We start from the raw sequence: 22869 nt of genomic DNA on the forward strand, positions 1-22869 counted from the left end.
GTGACTAAGAGGCTCAAATCAAGAGCACAGCCTATTTCTTATGTGATGGAGCCAAATGGACAAAAGAAATCTGAGCCCAAGTCCACACAGAGCAAGGGGAAATATCACATAAAGGCAGAAATGGAAAATTCCTGTTCTGGGGCACACTGACCTGAGATCTTCACACACTTGGTTAGGATAAAGAACTTCTACTATTCTTATGACATCTCAGAAGGTTTTCCTGGAATGCTCTGTAGTCATCCATTTAAAAAATCATATGAGCAAACAACAAAATCTACATGCAAGAAGTTCTTTGCACTCAATTCTGTTCTTTTATTATTTCTTAACATAAAAAGACAAAGGCTGATGAATACAATTGTTAGCTTGTCTCCTTGTGCGAGCCACTTTTGGGTGAGGCCAAGCAAATGCTTATGAGAGAATCGGAAGCACAGACATAAGAGAAAAGATGAAGACTGTAAAACGCATTTCTTGCTGCTGGTAGTGATGATTCAAGTAGAACAAAAAAACAGGCTATAGTGTCAGGAAGCTGAGGGCACAGAAGGGAAGGAGATCAGCTGGGAAAGGGGACCTGGATTTGGGGTCTACTTAACCCCCATAAAAGAGAATTAATAAATAAATCCAGAGATTTAAAGCAAGAATAGGATAACTAGAAACTTAAGTTTTTTTTCCTTCATTTTAATCCCATGTTAGACTTCTCAAGAAATATAGTTCACTCAATAATAGCATCTCTGTCAAATGCACAATAAAACTTCATATTTTAAAATGACATTAGGTTCAACTGACAAAACTGAGAAGAAAAAAGAATACTGTTTTAGAACACTGGAGTGTCCGATCCTTTCCATTTTTGCAGACATGGAAAACATTCATGAGATTGGAGACATTTTCCTCTTGGGTTTAAACCTGTAATAAAATGTTGCTGACAGACTAATTATAAATGTTTTATATAGTTTGTGCATATGTGCTCTTCTCTAAACCAATTTAATTCCCATTAATGCTAATCTGGTTAATGCCCACTCAGAGAGGAAAGGAACACTCTTAATAAACTATTGATTTATTTGAGCTATTTAAATGGGGAACAGGCAGAAACAGATGGGAGAATAGAAAAAAAAATCACCATTATACCCATATCTGCACTTCTTAGAGTATTTTCCAAATATCAATGAATATTATATTATAATTGGTATAAAGAGGAAATGGGGAAAAATAAAGTGACAAAGTGACAGCCCTCCCTCCACCCATAAAAAACTGAGGGCCTTGTAAATAAGATGTTGATTTTTTTTTTTAGTACTAACTCCAAGTTTAGAAATAAGATGTCATAAACAGAGGCAGACTTTCTTTGTTAAAAGAGAGGTTAAAAACTGAGGTTGATATTTGCAAACTCTTACTGATGTGGGTTTTTCTTTAAGAAAAAAAAATAAGGTAATCAAAACAAGAATACGTAAATTCTGCCCCTACCACAGCTTGTCCTGCTCCTAGTGTGAGTAGCCACCTTGTTCTCCATGCAACAATCCAGTATTCCCCTCACTTCAATTCAGTCGGGATTTCCACCTCTTGGGGTGCTTTAGCAAGCCAAGAAGATTGCCTCTTAAAAGACGTTGTGTCCAGGACAGAGTAGTTTCCTTGAGCACAACTGTGTAAGGTGTCTGAGCACCATAAGGCTTGCATAGAACTCAAAAGCAACAGGAAACCCTCCCCAAACTAGCCAAGCATTTCTAAAGGATGTCTGTGCCTTTCCCATACTTCCTGAGAAGAGTGGCACAAAATAGGGAATAAGTGGAAGATGGAGTTTTGTCAAGGGCCCACCACCTGGCGGTAAGATACGTCACTTAACCTCCCTGGTACTCAGTTTCTTTATCTGTAAAATGGGGATAATAGCCTTCCTGTTCTATGTTGTTAAATCACAGCCGAGTATAAGGATCAAGAAAGATGTAGTTGAAAACACTGTGATATCCGAGAAGTGATGGGTAACCATACAGAATTATTAATCGGGAAAGGGTTTAAGAAAAAGTGGCACAGGAACAAAATTAAAGGGAGAAAAACATCAGGAGAGATATCAGTTTTATCTGGGCTGTGTTTAAAAAAAAACGAGTGAGTGAGCTATACTCTCAGGAATTTCTTGAAAGTTTTAATGGCAACTGACATTCATACTTCATAACTGTGCACGTAAAACACAAAATCAAGATGGAAAATGGAGATTCGTGCAGGTTTCCTTTTTTAATGGAAACCTTCACAGTTGGTAGTTCACGCCAGTGAGGGTGGAGAGGAGAACAATCTCTTTTAACATTCATGGGGGAAAAAAATACTGAAACAAATATCGGCAGCGCAAATATTAAACTGCTTCTTCTCTACCGATTGGTAAAAAAATATATTATCTTCTGATATTTTCTTTTTTCTTTTTAAATTAAAAGTTCATCCGTCCCAGCCGAAGTCGTGGCCCGTCATCTGGTAGAACTTGCGGTTGAAGGGCCGGTAGAAATCCCGCAGCTGCCGCAGCACCTGCGCGTCGATCTCGGGGTGGGGTCTGCCCTTGGTCTTGCCCAGGCAGTGGGGGCGGCCGCTGCCCTCCGCCTTCTTGAGGCAGGGGAAGCCCTTGGTCTGGTTGAAGTAGAAGTGCTTGTCCGAGATGATGCGCTTGAGGCCCAGGAAGTCCTGCACGCGGCCCAGCTCGCCGGCCGGGTCGCGCACCAGGCGCTCGCCGCTCACGAAGAGCATCTGGCGGGCGGGGAAGTGGCGCAGCCAGCGCTCCAGGTGCTCCGCGTACAGGCCGATCTGGATGGCGCTCCACGAGCGGTCCACCAGGCCCGCCGAGCGGTTCCGGAAGGCCAGGCTCTCGAAGCTGGGGATGTCGGGCCGCTTGGAGAGAGTCTGCGTGTAGTCCGACACGGCCCGGGTCACCGGGTCGCGCACCACCACCAGGAGCTTGGTGTCCTTGGACATGGCCGAGATGCGCGCGGGCGCCTCGCGTGTCACGAAGTAGCTGGGCGTCTTCTCCATGGTGATCTGGCCGTCCAGGGTCCTCGGCATCAGGTCCCTGCGCGAGCAAACAGACCAGAGCGGGTCAGAGGTCACAGTTCTTTGGCCACACGTCTCCAAGTCAACACTTTTAAAAAATTGATTGTTAATGGGAGGTTAACTGCTATACAATGTTGTGTAAATTCCTGGTGTACAACGTGAATCAGCTATAGATATACACATACCCCCTCCCTCCATTGGACCCGTCCCCCCATCCCACCCCTCTAGGTCATCACAGAGCATCCAGTTGCAATGTCAACACTTTCAATCCTGGCTCCATCTAATTACAGTTGTAGAAACATTGAAAAAATGTAAGTCAAATGTCAGAGCTGAGAGATACAGGAACATCCCTCTGAAGCTTGGAGGTCAGATGATCTCTATCCACCTAAGATGTGAAGGCACCTTAGTTTAGGGTAGGAGAAAGATTCGACATTCTCTGAGATCCTCTCCTGGTGTCACCTCTTCCCTTATTTTCTGCAGTATCCAGCTTTTAGAGGGCCCTGAGTGGAGCAGAAAGGCACATTAGAGCCAGGAGCCTGAGTGCCTTCCCCTAATGGACTCTGTGAGCTTCTTTCTAGGAGAGCAAAAGCCGTATGCACCCAGAGCCAGGCGGCCTGAGTTGAGGTACCAATTGCTCCCCTTACTAGGTATGTCACTGTGACCTTGGAGAAGTTACACAGATACTCTGCACCCCTAGTTCCTCGTGGATGTACTTTATGGGAAATAATAATACTATTTTGACCTCCCATGGATGTTGTGATGTTGTGTAATATTAAAGGTATTAATATACCTCGATAGCTTAGAAAAGTGCCTGGCACAAAATAAGTGCTATGTAATTTTTTTATAATCATCAACCCACAAGGCTGTAAGAAAATAACCTTGATCAAATTCTTTTAGGTGAATTAGAATATTGTAATAAACACAATTATACAGCAGTGAGATGGTGTTAAAATACCCTGAGCCCTTTTTGTCATTTTCTTATAAACAAATAAATTATAACATAGTATCATTGTGTAGTACACAAAATATTTCTCTTTCTAATTCCTGAACTTTCCAATAACAAACAAGACTTATCAAATAATCCATCTTTTATCATCTAATAATTTGAAATGCCACCCTTACAATAGTTTAAATATCGTGGTTCCTCTCTCTATTAGCCCAACTGTCACGTTAACTTACTATCATGTTATGGTAATATATTTTCATGTACATCAAAGTAAATTCTGACTCTGTTGTTCAAAACGTTCTTGATGATTCTTGTCTCTTTATTCTTCCTGACAAATGTTAGAATCACTTGTCATGTGGGGGAAAAAAAATTCCTGTTGGGAGTCCTGTTGGAGAGATTGCTACCTAGTTCAAGCATGAGAAAGGATGGGTCTCAGAGCCAGTCCAAAAGTACAAGCAGGTGAAATAAAACCTACGTATTTTTCCAAAAGTGTACTGCCATTAAATCCACTATTTATCATAGATTTGAAATATGTATCTGGTATGTTGTTGTTTAGTGGCTAAGTCATGTCCAACTCTTTTGTGACCCCATGGACTGTAGCCCACCAGGCTCCTCTGTCTAAGGGATTTTCCAGGCAAGAATCCTGGATCCGTGGTATCTTTCTGACCCAGGGGTCGAACCCAAGTCTGTGTCTTGTGCACTGGCAGGCGGATTCTTTATCACTAGGGCCACCTGGGAAGCCCCAAGTCATCGAATACTGGTGCTTTTGGGGGTTGAGGATAAGAAAGGGACTAGAATCTTCAAATACATTTACAGTTTCTTCTGTGGTTATTGTTTCTTTGTAATGATCTGCTTCATCTTTGGTGAATTTTGTCAATATTTTTCTAAAAATCACCCAGTTGAGTAGTTCAAGTTTTATGCTCTGTCTCAACTATAATTTTGTGGGGGTTCTTCCTGCCTTTCTTTTTAGTTCGGTAGATGACTTTTCAAATTTACTTATTTGCATTTTACTTTTTTAATGACATTTATTCTTTCTCTATTCATGCTTTGTTCTTCCAATTTAATTAACTGAATGTTTAGTTCATTTATTATAATTTCTCTCATCTCAAGTAATAAAAACATTTTGAAGCTACTATTTTCCCTTTAAGTATAGACTTATCAAATTCCCCAAAGTTTGACATGTACTGTTGGTCATTTACATAACTTCACAAATATTTAGTAATTGCACTTGATACTTTTTCTTTTTGGTCCAGGCATTAGGACTGCTTTTACTTTTATTAAATTCTGATGGTTGACTTGCTGGTTTCATTCATAATTTTATTATTAATTTCTATTTCACCTTTGTAATAAAAAATGCACTGTGTTACATGAGTCTGCTTTTGTTTGATTACCTGTAATTTTATTCCTCCTGTATATTTGCTAATTGTATATTACAAAAAATTTCAAAAAACCCCAAAGTAGAGAAAACTATAACATATATCTCACGGTAACTTACATCCAACTTCAAAAAGCAACTGACTGCCAATTTCATTTCCTTCCTAACCCACTGTGTCAACTCCCCCATAACCCCTACTGTCAACTGCTTCACAAACAATCTGTTGCCATGTGCATTTATACCTGGCACAAATTCTTCAACATTCGTGGCAATAAGCCACTGATGCTGGCTTAGTTTAATGATACAGATCTCCTCACAATTTTCTTTCTTTGATATTTTAGTCAGCTTATCTTTACTTTTCTTCTGGAGGGGAAATGATAATCAGATATCTGATTCCTGTTGCTTTTTTCCTTGTTGATTTAAGAAATCTGCCATTCCTTTTTCAGAACTTTTAACTGTGTCCCCATCTCCCATTTCTTAGACATACCTGAAGGTCTGGGTGAGAAAAAGCAAAGACCAGGGAGGTCTGTGTTGACACAAGGGAGACACAGATGGTCATGACTGCCTGTGTAAGGCTGGGGCCCCCGTGTGACATAAACCCACAGACTTTGTCACTGTGTATGTGTGTGTGTGTATATCTATTCACAGTGACTGAATCTGTGGATTCGTCACATATATACACACATATACAGGCTTCCCTCAAGGCTCAGCAGTAAAGAATCTGCCTGCAATGCAGGAGACTTGGGTTCAATCCCTGGGTTGGGAAGATCCCCTGGAGAGGGGAAGGGCAACCCACTCCAGTATTCTCGCCCGGGAAAGCCCATGGACAGAGGAGACTGGAGGGCTACAGTCCACAGGGTCACAAAAGAGTTGGACAGGACTTAACAACTAAACAACAACAACAACACACACACACACACACACACACACACACACACACACACACATATATCCCCTTCATGGAACTGAGAAGTCGGCTAGACCAGCCTACTTTGGAAGCTAACTTACACTTTTATAAGATGAGCCAGGAGATCTATACAGAAACTGTTGGACTATCTCGGGGAAGAAAATTGGATCAAATGTGTGAAAAAAAATTCTGGACTGTAAAAAAGCACACCTCAGACACCACTGAAATGATAAGGAGGAGTATTCCATGATTTTTTTTAAAGAGTCAGCATTCTTGCCTTCTTTCCTATCATCTCTGACTTTTAACCACTCGACCTCGCATTTTGCCAGTAGAATAGAGATAACACCCTTCAGATGGGAGCTGCTGGTGGGCAATCTCAGTCTTCCTGCCCTCCGGCCCCGGGGAGAAGTACAGACTCCAGCGGCCTGTCAGCAGAGATTAAAGTCATAGATTGTGCCGGCCCAGAGGAAATACTACCCATATCCCTGAAGAAAAGAAATGCTATTTTAAATTATCTCGATAGGGTAGGAAAAAGAGCTATCCAAAGTAGGAGGAGTTTGAAGAGGAAACAGCTAAAATAGGATTTCAGAGGAAAAACACATTAGTTACTGTCATCTTCAGGGTGAGGAAAGTGGACGGGATGGGGAGTTCGAGTGAACTAGGGGCTGCCTGCTACCTACTTGCTTCATAAAGGAAGAAATGCAAGTGCAAGTAAATCCTTGATGAGGCTTATATTGCAGAGAATTATTGCTTTGTAAAAGGACTCATCTCAGAATTCTTTAAATGGCCATCTCCCTTTTAAATTCTTAGATTCGTTTTCTTATTGCAACTTGAATTTTAATGCTCAGAAAAGAGCTCCTTTATCACACAAAACAAAATGCACATATATGTTGGAATACAGTATTTCAAAGTGTTTAGGTGAATTTAGACATCTTCTTTCCTTGCCCAAGTGAAGCATGTACTATGACTGTTCTGTATAAGGGCTCAGCCTGGGACACACAATGGAAGAGCCACCAAGCATGATGGGAACTTCTCAGAAACACCGGGCAAGTGAGGGGAGCAGAGAGGTGAGTGCAATGAGAAGACGTGTGGGTTTGCCTAAAGACCAGACAAGCTGGCGTGCAGGGTGAGAAATTCCAGTGAACAATGGACAGGGTGGGTCCTAGGATGCCTTAATTTCCAGGCAAACAGGATTGGCTGTTCCATTCACTTTGCGGGAGTGAAAATAATTTTGAGACATTTTATAGTAGAAATGGGTAGGATAAAAGGGTAGAAACTAGAAATATAAAGAAAAATTAGAGATGCTTATTTGTTTTCTCCTGAAGATGTCAAGGAGAAGAAGGAGTTTCACAAGGAGTTGCACAAGCAAATGGAGGATTATTACCAGGTGCATGGCACACTTTTGTTCTCTGTCTCCAAAGAAGAAAATAAGAATTCAACATAGCTAAAGAGTAGAAGCAACACAAGTGTCCACAGAGGGCTGAGGGCTGAATGGGCAGACAAAACATGATCTAGCCATACTGCGGAATATTATGCAGCCTTAAAAAGGGAACAGAATTCTGACACCTGCTGCAACACGGACAGGCCTTGAGGCCTTTCTGCTGAGTGAAATAACCAGGCTCAGAAGGATACCGACTGTGTGACCCCACTTGTATGAGGTCCCTAGAGGAACTGAATTCACAGAGACAGAAAGTAGAATAGTGATTGCCAGGGCTGGGGCCAGGGGAGGGGGAGTTTGTATTTGGTGGGGATTTTAGTTTTGCAAGATGAAGAGTTCAGGAGAGTGATCACTTAGCAACGTAAATGGACTTACTGCTACTGACCTGGGAAATGGTCAGTTAAAATGGTCAGTTAAAAATGGCTAAGATGGCAAATGTTATGTCTATTTTAGCCTGATTTCTTTAAAAAAAGAACTCACCCAGAAGACAAAGACATCAAATTCTATCAATAGAAATGAATTAGACAGCCAGTTATAAAAACATATACACTTGATGATTTCTCCTATAAAAAGCTCAAAAACAGGCAAAACCCACCTCTAGTGTTAGATGTCAGCTCAGCTGTTACCTTTGGTGGGGGGGAGGATTAGTGACTGAGGCCACAGGGGCTTCTGGAAAGTCAGGAATACCCCAGTGCAGGATCTGGGTGCTGGTGACATGAGTGTAACCACCCTGTGAAACATCACTGAGTCAGATCCTAGGATCTGAGTCCTTTTCTGAATGGTGTTATACTTCAATAAAAACTTATGGCACATATAAAAATAAATGGACCAGTTTTCTACAATTCTCCAAGGAACACATGGATTTCAAGAAGGGCATTTGCGAGACTTCCATGGTGGCTCAGTGGTAAAGAATCTGCCTGCCAATGCAGACGACAAGGGTTCAATCCCTGGTCTGGGAAGATCCCTCATGCAGCAGAGAAACTAAGCTTGTGTACCACAGCTATTGCAGCCTGTACCCTGGAGCCCGTGCTCCACAATAAAAGAAGCCACTGCAATGAGAAGCCCATGCGCTGCAACTAGAGAAAAGCCTGTGCAGCAGTGAAGACCCAACAAAGCCAAAAATAAGAAAATAATTTATAAAAAAGGGCATTTGCTAAACCAACTACATCTCCAATTTGTGGAAGTTTAGCTCATGAAGGGACAAGGACTGAGCTTCCATCTCGAGGAACCAGTGATCCTACCAGGGACCCCTTGCCCCTCACCCCGGGTAAGTTATCAGAACAGGAGCTGCCTGGCCTCTGTCCCAGATGAGATTCTCCCAGTGCTGTAAGCGCCTCGGAGTTCACGGAGGATGTGTCTCTACAGTGTGGACACAGAGATAGCTGAAGAATGTGGTATGCTTGCAAAACATTTATCAACGGTTTTCTCCTGTAAGATAAGATAGACACTATGCTCCCAGTTTTTCGGAGGAAGAAGCTGAGATTTGGCAGGAGAAGCAGCAGGTGCCAGCTCCCATGGCTGTCTATGGGAGGTGATGGATGGCCCTTCCAGTGCCCGCGGCCAGGTTATCCCTGTCGCACAGGAAGAGAGAAAAGTCAGCAGACAAGAGCAATGGGAAAAGGACATACAGAGGGTGACTCGGATGGAGCCAGTTCGATGGATGCCGACCCGATAATGTGAGTAAGTTACCCCATAGGGTGGCTGTGAAGAGGCTGAAAGGCCCAAATTGAACACAGATGAAGGAATTTGTCTGTTTGAAACAGGGGAGCTGCGTGAAATTAGACTGAGAAGGGGAGGGTGTGATTAACGTCAGTGAGAGATTAAATCTGAGTCAGCGTACAAGTCAGGATGGATCAGGAAAGCCCTGCAGGTAGTTAGACATATCTGGGGAGGCTCTTCCAGTGCGATCCCAGCTTGAGGAGTGGAGGACCTGGGTTAGGGGCTGAAATCAAGGAAGAAAAAGGTGGTGAGAAAAGGAGGAATACTGATGGGGGGGACACAGGGGGCCACACAACTGATTCATGGAGCGAACAGAGGGGATGTTTGCAAAGAAGATCCCAAAGTTTTACAGGTGGAAAATGATAGAAATTTTACTATAAAAAAGCCCCCCAAACAGCTCCCAAAACAAAAATGCAGTTGAACTGCATAGCAAAAGGAACTCTGGTCAATGTTATGTGGCCTCCTGGATGGGAGGGTTTGGGGGAGAATGCATGTGTATGTATGGCTGAGTCCCTTTGAGGGTCACCTGAAACTGTCTGTTAATTGTTTGTTAATTGGCTATACTAAAAAAAAAAAAAAAGTTAAAAAAATAAGACCATTGCTACACTCCTTATTTTTTTAAAAAAATAACTAATGGAAGAAATACATCACTTAATTTATATGATGAATAGACAGAAGACACTAAACAATCTTTCACATGAGAAAAAAAAAGATTTCTGCCTAAGAATTCTAATGGAGACAAAAGACAACACATGATTGTTTTTATCCTAAAACATGGTTCAGATGGATCAAACATCTCCATGAAGAAAATGGAGTTTCATAGGAAACTCAAAACTGGGAATAGAAGTGTGGATTCAGCTTTGATTCTGATGTTAAAAGCTGTGTGACCTTAAGTGGATCACTTAAGTTCTCTGGGCCTGGGTTTCTTCATCAGCAAAATAAGACCACCATCTCCCATATCTTAGAGACCATCCCAGCTCTAAAGTTACATGTATGTTCAGGGCTTTAACTCATTAGTAACCTGTCAGATTGAAAGTTCCACCCAGCATCACACTTGCTGATCTCTTCTGAGGTGTGACTACCAATCAAATAAAAAGATTTTTGCAAATCATTAAGCAGGGCAACTTAGCATCAACAGAATTGATTTCAGAATCAATGAGGCTGAAAAGAGTGCAGCTCCAGTAACAGATACCAAGGCAAAATGCTGAGGCTGGTTCAGATGAAGGCTGTCTTGGCATCTCCCTGGTGCCTGGAGGCAGCAGAAAGACCAACTAGCCCATCCACCAGCTGAGTAATCTTGCTGCCTTCAGGAAGACAGGGACAAAGGAGACCCATCTCTGTATCTGTGTGTGTGTGTGTGTGTGTGTGTGTGTGTGTGTTGGCCGCACCATGTGGCATGTGGGATCTTAGTTCCCTGACCAGGGATCAAACCCTTGTTCTGTGCACTGAAGTATGGGGTCTTAACCACTGGACCACTGGGGAAGTCCCGAAGGAGACTCATCTCTGCACTGCTCATCCTCTGTGGCCAAAACATCAAAATAAGATGTCACTGCTAGAAAGTGAAGTCCACAGAAAAGACTCTGTTACCAATAACAGACACAGGACAGTCAAGAATTCAATTCCAAGTGTCTTAGGAAAAACATGATGAAGACAGAAGCAAAGGAACCCATACTTAGCATTTACTGTAGATCGAGATTTGATGTATTCTTTCCTGCATCTCACAACAGTGAAAAGCTAGAATTACTGGCGCAATTTCTGAGGAGGAAATGGGCTCAGAGAGATTACAGTTGTTGTCCAAAGACACACAGTAATGAGTGAAAGGGACAGAATGAAAATCCAGGTCCATTCTGCCCCAAAGCACATGCTCCTTCCACCTTCCTGGACCTGGGCAGTGGTCTGTTGGCAGATGGCAGATCCGTCACTGACATTCTGTCACAACGAGGGAATATGACAGGCACTACTTCCCTATCCACCTCAAGAGCATGAATCATTCTGCCTGGAATCTTGCAAACAGGTCGCAGACACTGCCTGTTTTTCAAAGGCTTTCTTCTGTAAGGGAAGGACCTGAGTTGTAAGGCAAAGGTAATTTACCTTGAGAAATAAATAAATCTGGCCCATGTACACATACATTTTTTTTTTTTCTTTTAGTCTCTGCAACCAAACAGAACTGTGTGTCTGTTTCTGGAAACCTCCGGCAGCAGGAAATTCTAGGGAAAACATGCTCTTTTCATGGCCATGGAGTGAAGGTGGTTCCCAGGGGGGCCTCCGATGGCGTGAGCCAGGAGCACAGGAAGCAAAGTAACTCCAGAGTTGTCGGGCCTGCGTCCCCCGGGCCAAGGGCGGCTATAGCAATATTTCTTTTCCTGCTGGCATTATGTGGGACCCCCACTCCAAACGTGCCTTCTGAGGCTGGAAAGAAAACTCCCTTTCGCTGATTTCTTTGAGTTGGCTTCTGTAGGAAAGGAAGATGTATGGTTTTGGATCCGGCTCCCACACTGACCGAATATCGATGTGCAGATCTGATAAGCAAACTGTCGTCAAGATATCCAAGCATCAGACTTAAAGATGGATACATTTCCCAGTGCCCTGAAAGCCAGTGTTCCTTCTAAACATCTGAACAATCAACTAAAGAGACAGAAAGAGATGGTTCTCATCCTCCTCAGGCTTATGGACAAAGGAAACCAGCTTATTTCAAGAAAGCAACACAATGTTCCTTGGCACTGCAGGGGAGGAGAGCGAAGTCAAGGATTCTTGGTTGATAATGTGGGGGAGCCTCATGAAAGGACAGAAAATACATCTGGATCCAGGTCATAGAGAAGGGCAGTCCTGAAGGGGAAGAGGCAAGGGTTATCTGGGATCATAAATTCAATCCATAATCCTTGATGTCTGTGTGGGATCTCAGAGTTTCCCAAGCAATTCTACAATTTTTATCATCTGTGGACTCTTAGGAAATACAAAAATAGACCAGTATCTTACAAGGCTCATTGTTCTACCCTCTTATTTTCTCCTTCTAAGTTTACTTAATTGGGAAACTCATGTGTTCATAAGATTGAAAATATCCTTTCTAACCTCGTTTACAGCATCCCAAACTCTGTTTTATTTTTATTTATTTTTTTAAGGTTTTTTTTTTTTTATGTGATCCATTTTTGAAGTCTTTATTGAATGTTACAAATTGCTCCTGTTTTACATTTTGGTTTTTTGGCCGCGAGGCATGTGGGATCTGACTTACCGGACCAGGGATCGAACTCACACTCCTGCATTGGAAGACGAAGTCTTAACCATTGGACACCAGGGAAGTCCCCCAAACTCTGTTTTAAAATGGTGTCTGGCTCTTGGGAACTGATGTACCTCTCCCAAAGTCCTCTCAAAATATCAAAGAATACCCAGAAAGAAAGCCCTAACCCCATTAAAATCTAGAGGTAACGAACCACCTAATAATAGTGGCAGAATTGATAAAGACAACCAGAGTCTAAGAGAGGACCTGGGAAAAAGATAGGGATTTTCCTTCTGTCCACAGTGGGTCTATCTCTGGATGTCAGGTGTTCTTTATGCATCAAGCTGGGAAGGGATGATCATTATTCTGTCCAGGTACACAGGTTTCAATACCTGTGCTAGCCTGGGAGTAAGCATCTCCTTGACTTTTGCATTCTATGTACTATTGATGCCGCATCCTAGTTCTGGCCTTGGTAGAGATCCACACTTTGAAAAGTATTCACAAAGTGTTCTAGAATTTGAGGGTAAAGAAAGTATCTCAAGGGCATTCCCAAAGAAAGGCAAACAAAACAGCTCAATATCTAGGCTACTGACACCTATGAAGGTGGGGGAGGGGTTGGCACAGACCTGAGTAATAAGGGCCCGAAATGTATAGAAGATTATAAAGAGAAAAATCTGAGCTGTTTCTACTGAGCTCAGTTTTATTGCATTGAAAGAAGCATCCAAATTACATCTTCAGATAGGCAATGATTCCAAACTCTTGGCATCTAGGAGAATTTAAGCAAAAAAGCAACCTTGAGATCTCATTTTAATTGAACAGCAGACAGAGCAAAATGAAAAGCTCAAATGTCCAAGAAACAGAGGGGACATCAAAATTCAATTAGAAGAGAAATGATGAGATGATTGAATGGCATCACTGACTCAATGGACATAACTCTGAGGACACTAAGGGAGACAGTGAAGGAAGGGAAGCCTGGCATGCCGTAGTCCATGGGGTCACAAGGAGTTAGACACAATTTAGTGACTGTACAATAGAAACCTCTTAACATTTCTAAATCGTTATTAAAAAATGACTATAGAAAACAGTATTGGAATTGGAGTTATTGCAAAGAACTGACTCACTGGAAAAGACCCTGACGCTGGGAAAGACCGAAGGCAGGAGGAGAAGGGGTGACAGAGGATTAGATGGCTGGATGGCATCACTGACTCGATGGACATGAGTTTGAGCAGCCTCTGGGAGATGGTGATGGACAGGGAAGCCTGGTCCATGGGGTCACAAAGAGTTGGGCATGACTGAGCAACTGAACTGAACTGAACCTGATAGAAAACAGAGATAAACTGTAATTAAATTAGCATCTAGAGCCTAAATAATATTTATAAACTCTTAGAAGTGTGTGTGTGTGTGAGAGAGAGAGAGAGAGATTACAGAAAGACAGACAGATCAAAAACAGGCTGAAGAAAGTCAGACAAAGACAAATATAATTTGATATCACTTATATGTGGACTCTAAAAAAAAATGACACCGATGAACTTCTTTAAAAACATAAGCAGACTCACAGACATAGAAAACAAACTTATGTCTACCAAAGGGGAAAGGTTGGGGGAAGAGGGATAAATTAGGTGTTTGGGAGTAACATGCAAAGCCTACTATATATAAAATAATCAGCAAGGACCTACTATAGAGCACAGGGGACTACACTCAATATTCTGTAATAACCTACATGGGAAAAGAATTTAAAATGAACAGATATATTTAGTATGAATGAATAGTATTTAGATATATTTAGAATGAATAGTATATGAGTCATTTTGCTGAACCTAAAACGAACACAATATTGTAAATCAGCTATACTCCAAGTGCGTGCTCAGTTGCTTCAGTCGTGTCCAACTCTTTGCAACCCTTTGGACTATAACCCACCAGGCTCCTCTGTCCGCTGGATTCTCCAGGCAAGAATACTGGAGTGGGTTGCCAGGCCCTCCTCCAGGGGATCTTCCTCACCCAGGGATTGAACCAGGGATTGAACCCAGGTCTCCTGCTTCTTCTGCATTATAGGTAGATTCTTTACCCCCGGAATCACCTGGGAAGCCCCCAACCATACTCCAATATAAAGTAAAAAACCAAAAAGAAACCAAAATGAGCTGGAAAAAAGGAGGTAGGTAGACTGTGCTCTTGTGGGGGGACCATCACTGATGGATAACTGGGGGGAGTCTCAAAGCACCAGCCCCACCCCCGCCCCAGTCTTGTGGTTCCACAGAGGCAGGAAACCACGGGTTTTCTGAAAAAAACCAAAGCTGGATGGACCCAAGGCTTGGCTGAGACCCTGCTCACCTGAGCCCTGGTTCACTGTCATCTCCATGATACAAAATTCTTCTCAAATTCTAGAAATACAGAGAGCTCTGTGTTCGACCATGCTGAGGTTTCAACTCCCTAAACAATACAGTTCATCCCTGCAGGGGAAATTCCCTTGTGGTCCTTCTGAGGCAGGAATGATGCATTAAACACGAGCCTCGATGAAAGGAGGGGCTGTTCTTCATCCTATCTGGTACTTTGAACCATGTTCCAAGATCAACCATCCAGAGGAGACGTGGAATTCCTCATGGGGCAGGCAGGGCCGGGGCCGAGGGTGGGGGCAGCTCTCCTAGCTCTGAGGCCACAGCCAGGGCTACAGCCATGGCCACGGCCACGCATGCCCCCAGTTCAGCTCATTCTGGCTCCAGACAGGATTTTATAAACGACTGGTCTGAGGGCTGTCAGCTTCTGTGCAGCTGCAGACGGATCCTCTCATCAGCCTGGAATTATCAGCCCTTCGCATACGTGCCACTACAGATAAGGCAAGAAATGTGCTTTCGTGGCTTGAAATTGACGATCTAAGGACAGTAGCAGCCGAGACATGTGGGGGCAGGATGAGAAAAACCTTGACATTTTAGAAAGCCTCTTTGTTACATTTGGATAAGGATGCATTTTTTGTTGTTGGTTTTGGTTTCCTTGATTTCTGTTTGTTAGGTTCTGGACACAGAGCGGGTGCTCAGCAATACGCCTGCAAAGTTTATTTATGTGTATGTATTTTAGGCTGCTCCGGGTCTTCATTGCTGTGCACGGGCTTTCTCTAGCTGTGGTGAGCAGGCTTCTCACTGCAATGACCTCTTGTTGCATGGAGCCTCGAGCACGGGCTCCAGGCCACTCGGACTTCGGTAGTTGCAGCACATGAGCTCAGGAGTTGTGGCACATGGGCTCTCGAGCACAGGTTCAGTAGTCATGGCACATGGGCTTAGTTACTCCTTGGCATGTGGGATCTTTCCAGACCAGGGATCGAACCTGTGTTTCCTCCATTGGCAGGCGGATTCTTTACCACTGAGCCACACCATAGAAGCCCCTGCCTTTAAAGTTCAAAGCAGGAAAATCAACGTGAAGCTGTGATTTTTCAGGGACTGGGGCCCTGGACTCCCTGGATGTTCTTTCTAAAATGTGCCATCAGGACCTGCTATCAGCTTCCCTGGGTTTGACCTGCAAAAAATGACCTATGTTCTGTCTCACTAACAGAACTTCCAAAATAGTCTCACTCTGCTGAGACGAGACCGACCTCCAAAATCATGGTATCATTGTGAAGTGAGGCGAGCGAACAAAACCAACTTCGGGAGAGTGATCAGTGAGGGCTCACAGATCCACTCCATCAACAAGGTTGCCACCTGTGCCGCCCAGGAGGAGGAAATCATGGCTCCAACAGGGACCAGGCAGCCCACGGCTCAAATCCAGCTATTTGTCTCAGTAGCGAATAGTGAACACAGAGTCAGGCTTTGCTTACGGAGAGTCTGTGACTGATTCTGAACTTGGACAGCAGGTCGAGCACTTGTGACAGAGACCAGATGGCCTGCAAAGTCTAAACTATTTATGATCTTGACCTTTTCAGAAAATGTCTGCCGACCCCCGCTCTAGGTCATTATTGCCACCAGAACAAAATTATCATAAAAATCTTGACGGTAATGTAATTAGTATTTTGCTGAAATGAAGCATGAGAAATGAATTGTACTGCAGAATATGTAATTGCTCATGATATGTGCGTGTTTCCATTCATTACTCACCCACACATCGCTGGTCCATCCATAGACCCAACTGAGCAATAACAATTAAATCGAGTTACCTCTGGTATTTTGCCTAAACTTTCAGACACATAAAAACAATAGATTTAAGCACTATTATTTTTTGTTTTGTTGTTATTAAGGAGTATTTCAAATTCAAATATTTCTTCTATCAAAATAGAAGAACAGAATATATTTTGTTTAACAGTTTATTCGCTTGGTTTATCACTTTGGAAATGTTTAGACGCACGGGATGTTTAGACGCATGAACAGCTCTGTCCAGGGACCTGTTAAGCACACAAAGAGGATGTACCAGGCCTCAGAGAGGTCATCGCAGAGAAAAAGGCAGACAGACAAAGCTTTGACTCCAAACAAGCCTGAGGGTCCCCGGGAACTGGACTTCCGAAATGAAGTGACTCACAGGGCGGCTCTCCATGGCAGAGATGCTGCAGGCATGCTGTCACCACCTTTGTGGGATGGAGCAGGAAGGAATCTCTCTCCCATCAGTTCAGGGAAACAAAACACTGCAGGCTGCAGGGTACGACCCCAGAGAAAAACAGCAGCTTTCCACTGAGTCTTAGTTGCAGCATTCAGGTTCTTTAGTTTTGGCATGTGGGAGCTACTTCCCTGACCAGGAATCAAATCTGGGCCTCCTGTGGTGGGAACACAGAGTCTCAGCCACTGGACTGCCAGGGAAGTCCCCAAGGCCTTTTTAAAATTAAATTAAAAAAAAAATTTAACATACAAATTGAAAAGATTCATTGTAGAAAACTTAGTTTAGAGAAGCCCCAAATTCTTGTACATTCAGATGAAGTATCTTGAGAGTCTATCCATCCAGGCTACTCTATGCAATTTTTTATAACACTTGTGAAATGCGATCATTATGTATGTACACCATTCTGAACTGCTTTTGCGCCCTTTGAAATAGGAAATTTCTGACCTTAAATACACACTGACTTAATTTTAAATGACCGTGTAGTGTGCTATTATGTGAACTGCCACGAAGCGTTCAGTGAATTCCTTATTGTTGGATACTTAGGTTGTTTCCAAAGTTAAACATTTCATTCATGTTTAATTATTTCCTTGAAGTAGAAGGGAAGGTGTGTATATTTTAAAGGTTTTTGAATCATAATGGCAAACTGGCCTTCTATGAAAGTATTTAAACTTTATCTCTGAATTTTAATATATTATTTCAGATATCTCAGTTCTACTTCAATATATTAAAGTATGTCTTCTAATGCATTCATTTATACTGTATATTATGAATATTGCATAATTAATGCCAATAAATATATGGAAAAAAATTTTAAATATTTAATACTTATGTTTTAAGCCAGTGAACATTTTCCCAGACATTTATTAGGAATGCTATTTCTAAAGACATTTCCTGGTTATGTATTTTGATCTATTATTTTCTACTGAGATGCCTTTTTTTCTTAGATTTTATTTCCTTTACATTGATATAAGGAGTCTTTCAAAACACCATCTGATGTCAAGAAATCACACTGACATTCTTGCCATCTTCCCATTTCAAACATGCAATTCACTGCAAATGTTCAATAACTATTTGTTAAGTGAATGAACAAGTATCTGTTGAATTATTATTGTACGGTTACCTTTAGTTTTGACCCCAAGTATGAGATTTTTATTTAGCAAACTTTTGTCAAGTGTCCACTTGGGTCAAGCACCCCACCAGGAAATGGAACAATAAGAATTAAGAAAGACAGCAGCCCTGCTCTCAAAGAGCTTACCCTCTTGACAGAAAGACAGAATAGCAAAGGGGTTTGGGACAATGACTGTAATAGGAGTGCTTAGATGTTCTGCGAAGGACCAGATTCTGCCCAGGAGATTCAGAGAAGGCTTCACAAAGACAGCAGTGTCTCAGTGAAGGCTGAATAACAGTACAGTTGCATACACTATGAACTTGAGACCCTGGAGGGGGGCGGTGAAGGCAACCATCAGTGATGTTACATGCAGATTCACTTTTTCATGGGTTTCACGAGATCTTATCAGTCAAGTGGGCCGAGGAGCAGGATTTTAGAAGAAACAGGGTTTGAAGCATGGAGGCGCAGAAGGTGGTGACACATTCAAGGAATTACAAGTGGCTCAGTCTTGCTGGAAGATAAAACAGGAGGGATTCCATAGGTTCAATTTACTGAAACATCAGTGTCAGTATAGAAAACTTTATGCAAATGTGTGTCTATGGCAGCACCATCCAAAAATTCCCAAAACAGGAAACAATTTATATGCCCATCATTAGGGGACTGGGTAAAAACTGCATATGCTATCCAAAAAACACTGTGCAAGGTAAAAAAGATGTAACTGTATCTGTTTCAAATGAAGAAACATCTTCAGTATTGTGGAAGCCATAAAATGATAGGATATTATCTCATATGTGTAAAAACATGATAAAAAAACACTCGTAAAAAAAAAAAAAATAAACACTCATGTGTTAAAGGATGTTTCAGTGATTATCGGTCTGAGTGTGTTGATGGCCCCAATTCTTGGTCCCTCTCACTCCTCGCCCTTTGCCATGACTTCTAAAGCTTTTTCATCATGAACATGGAATCTATTTTCCCATGATTGGATACTGAGTTTAGCCATGTGGCTTGCTTTGGTCAATGAGCATTAACATTGTATAGTTATAACATTATACAACGTTATAGTTATACAATGTATAACATTGTATAGTTATTTCAAGAAGAGGTTAGAAAAACCTCCTGCATATTTCACTCATTTGTCTGGCCACCACTGTGAGGTCATGTCTGAACAAGCCTTCTGGAGGGTGGACGATAAACCGAGTAAAGTTCAGTCACCCAATTATCCCAGCTAAGCCTACCCGAGACCAGCCTTCAGCCAGCTGATTCCCCAGTCATGTGGGTAGACCCTGGCAAGATCAAGACAGCCATGTGGTCGACTCACAGCTGACCACAGACACTTGGACATGTGAGCAAGGCCAGCTGCAATCTCAGGCCAGCCCAGATCAGAAGAACCCTGCAGCCTTGTCAAATAAGCATCCATATGTCTTTGAGGTCTTGTGGTAATGTTATGAAACATGATTTTAGCCATAATAACTGACATGATGTACTGGTATATAATATGGGCTTACCAAAAATCTGGACAGATGCTCACCAAACTATTAACAGGTTAGTGAGTGGAATTATTCATCAACTTACATGTCCCAACACCAAAAGTTTTGCTGTACCCTCTAAGAAATAGAATGGCTCCTTCTGTTTTGACTCATCTTCCTTAACTTATTCATTTTAAAATAATGTTATTTATTTACGGCTCTGCTGTGTCTTCATTGCTGCAAGGGCTTTCTCCAGACTAGGGGCTACACTCTAGTTCATTGCAAGGGCTTCTCATTGTGGTGGCTTCTCTTGTTGGGAAGCACGCGCTCTAAGGCATGTGGGCTTCAGCAGTTGTGGCTCCTGCACTCTAGAGCGCAGGCTCAGTAGTTGTGACCCATCGGCATGGTTGCTCCGCAGCATGTGGGATCTTCCCAGCCTAAGGATCGAACCCGTGTCTCCTTCATTAGCAGATGGATTCTTTATCACTGAGCCACCAGAGAAGCCCTAACTCAGTCCTAAAATGCCAAAAGCAGAGTAAATAAGAAAATAGACCCTAACCCCGGACGTCTTAAAATGAAGTCTACGTGGTTACAGCACTGGTTTGGTTTGCAAAATGTTTTGAATGGCCAGCAATGGTGCCTGTCTGCAACACTGATGGTCTGGACATGAGTGAAGGAGTCACTTAACCTTTATTTTAGCCTATTTTTTTGGTAAAGATGTGTGTGGCTCCTGTTGGGTGTGGGTAAGGCCATCAAGATAATGCTTGTGTCTCCTAGGAATGGGAAAAGCCGTGATGAGAAACTGTTAGAGCTACCCAAGATGCTGCACACACGAGCAAACAAGTTGAAGGCGCTCGGTATGGTGAAGCTGATGATGTGATGGTGTTGCGATGAGTTTATTTTTAGCCACAGAAATGGCCAACTGCTATATGATCTCTCAGTCAATCCTAAAGGAAATCAATCCTGAATATTCATTGGAAGGACTGATGCTAGAGCTGAAGCTCCAATACTTTTGCCACCGGATGTGAAGACCCAACGCATTGGAAAAAGACCCTGATGCTGGGAAAGATTGAAGCAAAAGGAGAAGGGGACGACAGAGGATGAGATGGTTAGACAGCGTCACCAACTCAATGGACAGGAATGTGAGCAAACTCCAAGATACACTGAAGGACAGAGAAGCCTGGCGTGCTGCAGTCCATGGGGTCACAAAGAGTCGGATAGGACTTAGCAATTGAACAACAACAATATGATCTCTCAAACTCCTTGAGCTTGATTTAGTTTGGACTTTCAGATGATGAAAATAAGAGAGATCTTTTGTAAATACCTAGATACTGATGTACATAGTTATTTCATTCCCTTCATGCTGACTGTCTGGGAGAAGATTTTGTTATTGTTTAACCTTCATCAAGTCTAGAAAAAGAGCAAGTCACTAGAAACTCATTGATTGGGCTGGACTGTTCTTCTTATTAAGCTTCAACAAATACTGTTAACTGCCTTCAAGGCATTTAAAATAACCATAAAATCCAAAATATCAGAAGACAATCCCCTGATATGAAGCACAGAACTTAGAGGCGGTTGGATGGAAAAATACTGTGAAAATGAGTCAAGTTTGGGACTAGAAGCATCTGGTTCCATTTCCTAATAATTATGTGACCTCCATAAGTGTCTTAATTTCTTGGTGTCTCAGCTTCCTCTTTCATTTAATGGAAATAATGAAATAATCCCATTATAAAAATCAAATTCAGTCACTTGCCATCATCTCCCTACTTTTGCCTTCAAAATGCTAAGAAGCCTGCAAAGGATCTATGAAAACTGACTAACATACCATTGTTGTCGGCACTCTCCTAGTTCTTATAATTGAAAGTTTTCACTTGTTATTAAGTCCCCTTTGCCTGGTATGCTTTTAATGTCTAATTCAGCTTAGGTGAAGATGTAAAGAAATTATTTTAACAGGACAGTTCTGACATCAACCAATTCTCTTCAATCCATAGTAAGTTCAAAGAGAAACAGAGCTTTATATAAGACACCAGTCTAACCATGCATTTAAATATAACAAAAGCCTGGCTGGGAGATACAAAATAATTTGCCCAACACTGCTTCCCAGGTGGCGCTAGTGGTAAAGAACATGCTTGCCAACGCAGGAGACATGAGATGCAGGTTCGACCCCTGGGTTGGGAAGATCCTCCAGAGGAGGGCATGGCAACCCACTCCCGTATTCTTGCCTAGAGAATTCCCATGGATGGAGGAGCCTGGAGGGCTATAGTCCATATGGTCACAAAAAGTCTGACACAACTGAAGTGACTGAGCACTACTAATCAAATAGGATAAAAAATCCAGGACCCTACGCTCTAAGCCAGAACAATCTCTAAAAGACTTCCTAACCAGTGCACATCTGTAAAACCAATCCATAGTGATTACAGCTAACAATGTTGGGGACTTCCCTAGTGGTTCAGTGGCTAAGACTCCAAGCTCCCATGGCACGGGGCCTGGGTTTGATCCCTGGGTCAGGGAACTAGATCCCACATGCCTCAATGAAGATCTAAAATCCCAAGTGCCACCACTAAGGCCTGGAGCAGCCAAAATAAATAAACAAACAAGAATGCTCAAGAATAGGCAACATATTTCCATTTAGATAAATAAAATGCATCACTTATTCATAGGAAAACTAGAACCACATTCCTCTAGGCGGAGTTTGCTGACAGCTTGGTGAGGCCGTCTCACACCTGCCACCCAAAAGCAACACCACCTGCTCCCTTCCAAATTCTCCATCACTTCCATGCATTCTGCTGAACTCTTCCAGTCCCACTGGCATCTTTTCTTCCTACTCAGGAGCAGAGGACACACCTCCCAGGCGTGGGCCTTGGCGTTTCCAGTCACAACCACCTCCTTCTTGGCCGGGTGGGTCTGCAGACTCTATTCCAAGTCTCTCCACTTCGTGTTCTGCTTTCAGAGTCTTTGCTAATCGCCCATCTCTTTTGAGGGGCACACAACAGCCCTCGCTTCCTTGCCCCAGTAGGCAGGATATTCTCTGCTTTCAGATGTCTCAGCCCTTCCAAATACAGTCTTGATCTTGGGAAAAGAAGTAATTAGCCTGATGGGGAGGAAACTACCA

At 42.6% G+C, this 22869-nt stretch overlaps 1 protein-coding gene across 1 annotated transcript in view; it reads right to left on the reverse strand.

The window, feature by feature from the left end:
• Positions 1–288: 288 nt before the first annotated feature.
• Positions 289–22869, reverse strand: part of HS3ST3A1 (heparan sulfate-glucosamine 3-sulfotransferase 3A1) — an 83528-nt gene continuing 60947 nt past the window's right edge. The window contains exon 2 of the mRNA XM_070479132.1: positions 289–3031. Coding sequence (XP_070335233.1) covers positions 2410–3031 — 622 coding nt within the window. The 3' untranslated portion in view covers positions 289–2409. The remainder of the gene's footprint in view (positions 3032–22869) is intronic.

The sequence above is a fragment of the Odocoileus virginianus genome, chromosome 17, assembly GCF_023699985.2.
Source record: "Odocoileus virginianus isolate 20LAN1187 ecotype Illinois chromosome 17, Ovbor_1.2, whole genome shotgun sequence".
Taxonomy (NCBI): Eukaryota; Metazoa; Chordata; class Mammalia; order Artiodactyla; family Cervidae; genus Odocoileus; species Odocoileus virginianus.